The 2,723-nt window shown below is 40.5% G+C and overlaps 1 protein-coding gene across 1 annotated transcript in view; it reads right to left on the bottom strand.

Annotated features, from left to right (window-relative positions):
* The window catches only part of si:dkey-220f10.4 (tubby protein homolog), a 7,454-nt gene that overhangs the window by 2,819 nt on the left and 1,912 nt on the right, over positions 1-2,723 (bottom strand). Inside the window, exons 4-8 of the mRNA XM_014008160.1 lie at positions 1,431-1,588; positions 1,188-1,349; positions 957-1,069; positions 249-363; positions 82-180 (exon numbers count right to left, since the gene is read on the bottom strand). Of these exons, the coding sequence (XP_013863614.1) occupies positions 82-180; positions 249-363; positions 957-1,069; positions 1,188-1,349; positions 1,431-1,588 (647 nt within the window). The remainder of the gene's footprint in view (positions 1-81; positions 181-248; positions 364-956; positions 1,070-1,187; positions 1,350-1,430; positions 1,589-2,723) is intronic.

Raw genomic sequence — 2,723 nt, 5'->3', positions numbered from 1 at the left:
GTCTTTATTTTACAGTTAAATTATATGTTTATTAAATAAAGTCTAATGTTACAACTAATCATGGATCCCTTTAAGACTTACGTTCTGGGGACAAACGGACACTCTTTCGTTGTTCTCCAACATGCCGGGGATGATCACGGTCATCTTCCTCGGACCCTTGAATCCCAGGACATTCGTCTCCTGGAACAGAACGGAGTGTCTTGCGGGCTACTTTGTGCGAAGTGTGTTTGTGTGCGTTTGGTACTCACATAGCAGATGGCTGCCAGTTCTTGCCGCACCGAGTCGCACTCTTGGATGAAGGGTTTTCTCTCTGGGTTTTCACCTCGGTCATACACTGTGAACTTTGTACCCAGAACGTTGGACCTAAATCAAAGAGTTCTGTAAGATTCTGGGTACAGAAGCAAGATAAATGCAGAGGAGGCTGCTGGCGTTTCTCTGTGAGATTTTCAGTTTTGCCACCTTTGGGTAACATTGAAATCAACAGAGTCTTTCATTAATAAAAATGGAGGTGGGGGTGGTTCTAGATTAAAATCTATAGTTCTAAACATAAACCTGCAAAGAATTTGGTTTCTCTCTCGTCAGTAAAACTTAACTCTCATGCAACATCATGTTAAGACACAAGCAACCTGCAGATAAAATCAGTGTGTGAGCTCGTGAACAGTGTTCATATCTGCACACAAAACTGAGTGTGGGAACTCCACCTTACAGCGATCAAACTATAACTCGACAAAATCAAAATTCACTTGCTCCTTGTTTGGGCTTGAGCTCATTAGATGGACAGAGGTGTCACATAAATCTGTTCATTTCATGAACCCTTCCAGCAGTGATCTTTAAGCATCAATTAAATAAAAGAGGGGTTTAAAGTAAAACAAAAGGACTTTGCCGTCATCTGAATGAGTGGTTATTAAAAAAAGAAAATATCTCAGTTTTAAGGATTCTGACTGATAAAGCTGTACCGCAGTTTTCCGATGTACGAGTTGGTATCTCTGCTTAGTTTCGTTGGGTCAACCGAGATGAGATAGTTGGAGGTTTTGCACTTCTTTCTTTTTCTGCCCGCCATCAGAAACACCTTCGGGGTGAAACAAAAACAAAAAAGGTAAATAAAGAGTTTTGATAGACACACGACAGCTGGAGAAGCCTGAACAATAAATAGATTTGTAAGTTAGAAGTTTGAGAGAGGTGCCGACCCTCTTCCCGTCATCTTTCTCCAGGTGCAGGTAGTAGGTTGGATAAATGCCCTTCTCCATGCCCCTCCTGTCCCGGGTCACCCTRCACTGGATTGTAGTGTGTCTGGGAGCGGGACGCAAGGCGAACTTCTCGAGATCCTCCAACAACAATGGAGACGAYAGCTGAGAAGAAACGATGGAGAAATGATTGAACGTCTTCATGGCAACATRTTTAAAGATGTTTCRCCTGCATTCGTGTCTCACCCTGTCRTCTTCGCTCCCAGAGGACGAGGTCTCCCTGTAGTTGGAGTTGAGCGATCCCAGGCTCGAAGCAGTTTTATCTGTGGTGTTGGACTTGTCCTCCGTCTTCACCTTCTCTTGGCTTTCTTCATCTTTGCTCTCCTCACTTATTTGGCACCTGGCTGTAAATTTGAACAGGCAGTCGTAACTTGAACTAGTTCTCGAATGGGTTTTTGATCACACATCATCACTCACATGTGTCCAGGGTTTTCTTCTTCAAAGGCGATGGAGGAGCGGGCCCCTGAGAACTCTTCTCCTCTTCGTCATCACTTTCTTTGAGTTCACTCTTCGGCTCTTCGACCACTGATTCTGCCTCAGGAGTTGAATCTTCCTGTAAATGCTTCTCTGCAAAAGAGAGAGCGGTAAGCTTGTCGATGTTCTATTAAAGCTTTATCTGACTGAAGGTGAGTCGTTAGTTACTTTTACGCTCTTGTTTGGTTGTTTTGGTTGTTTTCTGTGTGTCCAYGTGTTCTTTCTCTTTGTCCTTTTTCTTGTTTTTCTTCTTCTTTCCCTTTTCCTCCTCCTTTTTTACCTCCTTTGTTTGTTCCACCACTAAAAAAAATCAKTTTCAATGAATCATCGTTTATAATATTTATTAAAGCAAAGTGCTTTTAGTAGCAATACAGTTTGTAACACAGCCTGTACCCAGTTCCTGTCAAGTACCAGGTATGTGATCAGTACCTGCTACATGACAGGTAAGCAAATAAGTAAATGGTACAARCCCCAGCACTTAACACTATTTACAAGTATGTAACGGGCATTTACCTGCTTTTATATTTGGTACAAAACCAATTTTCACCAGGTACTTAACTGGTATACCCTGTTTGTACCAGGTTAGTACTAGGCACATAACCGKTCTTTACTCAAAGCAGCATTTAAAAAGTATTTTTAAAAGTATTTACCAAATATTCAAGTAAATAAATGGTATTAACGTGAACCCTGTACTGGGTGAGCGGTACTGGTTACTTATTTGGACCAGGTACTTGGTACTGTACTAGATATTMCTCATGCACCAGTTATGTAATATGTATTTACCAGTTATGCACCTGATACCAGAGTTGTAAAGTAACTGAGTACAAATACTTTGTTACTGTACTTAAGTAAAAATTTTTTGGGTATCTGTACTTTACTTGAGTAATTATTTTTCAATCTACTTTTTACTTCTACTTCTGAGATTTTCAGACAATTATCTGTACTTTTTACTCCTTACAGTTTAAAAAAGGCAAGAAGTAGAAAGTCGTTACTTTTATTTAATTT

This window comes from Austrofundulus limnaeus, unplaced genomic scaffold, assembly GCF_001266775.1.
Source record: "Austrofundulus limnaeus strain Quisiro unplaced genomic scaffold, Austrofundulus_limnaeus-1.0 Scaffold48, whole genome shotgun sequence".
Lineage (NCBI taxonomy): Eukaryota > Metazoa > Chordata > Actinopteri > Cyprinodontiformes > Rivulidae > Austrofundulus > Austrofundulus limnaeus.
The sequence above is the reverse complement of the archived record's forward strand: the minus strand, read 5'-3'. Positions and strand labels throughout refer to the sequence as shown.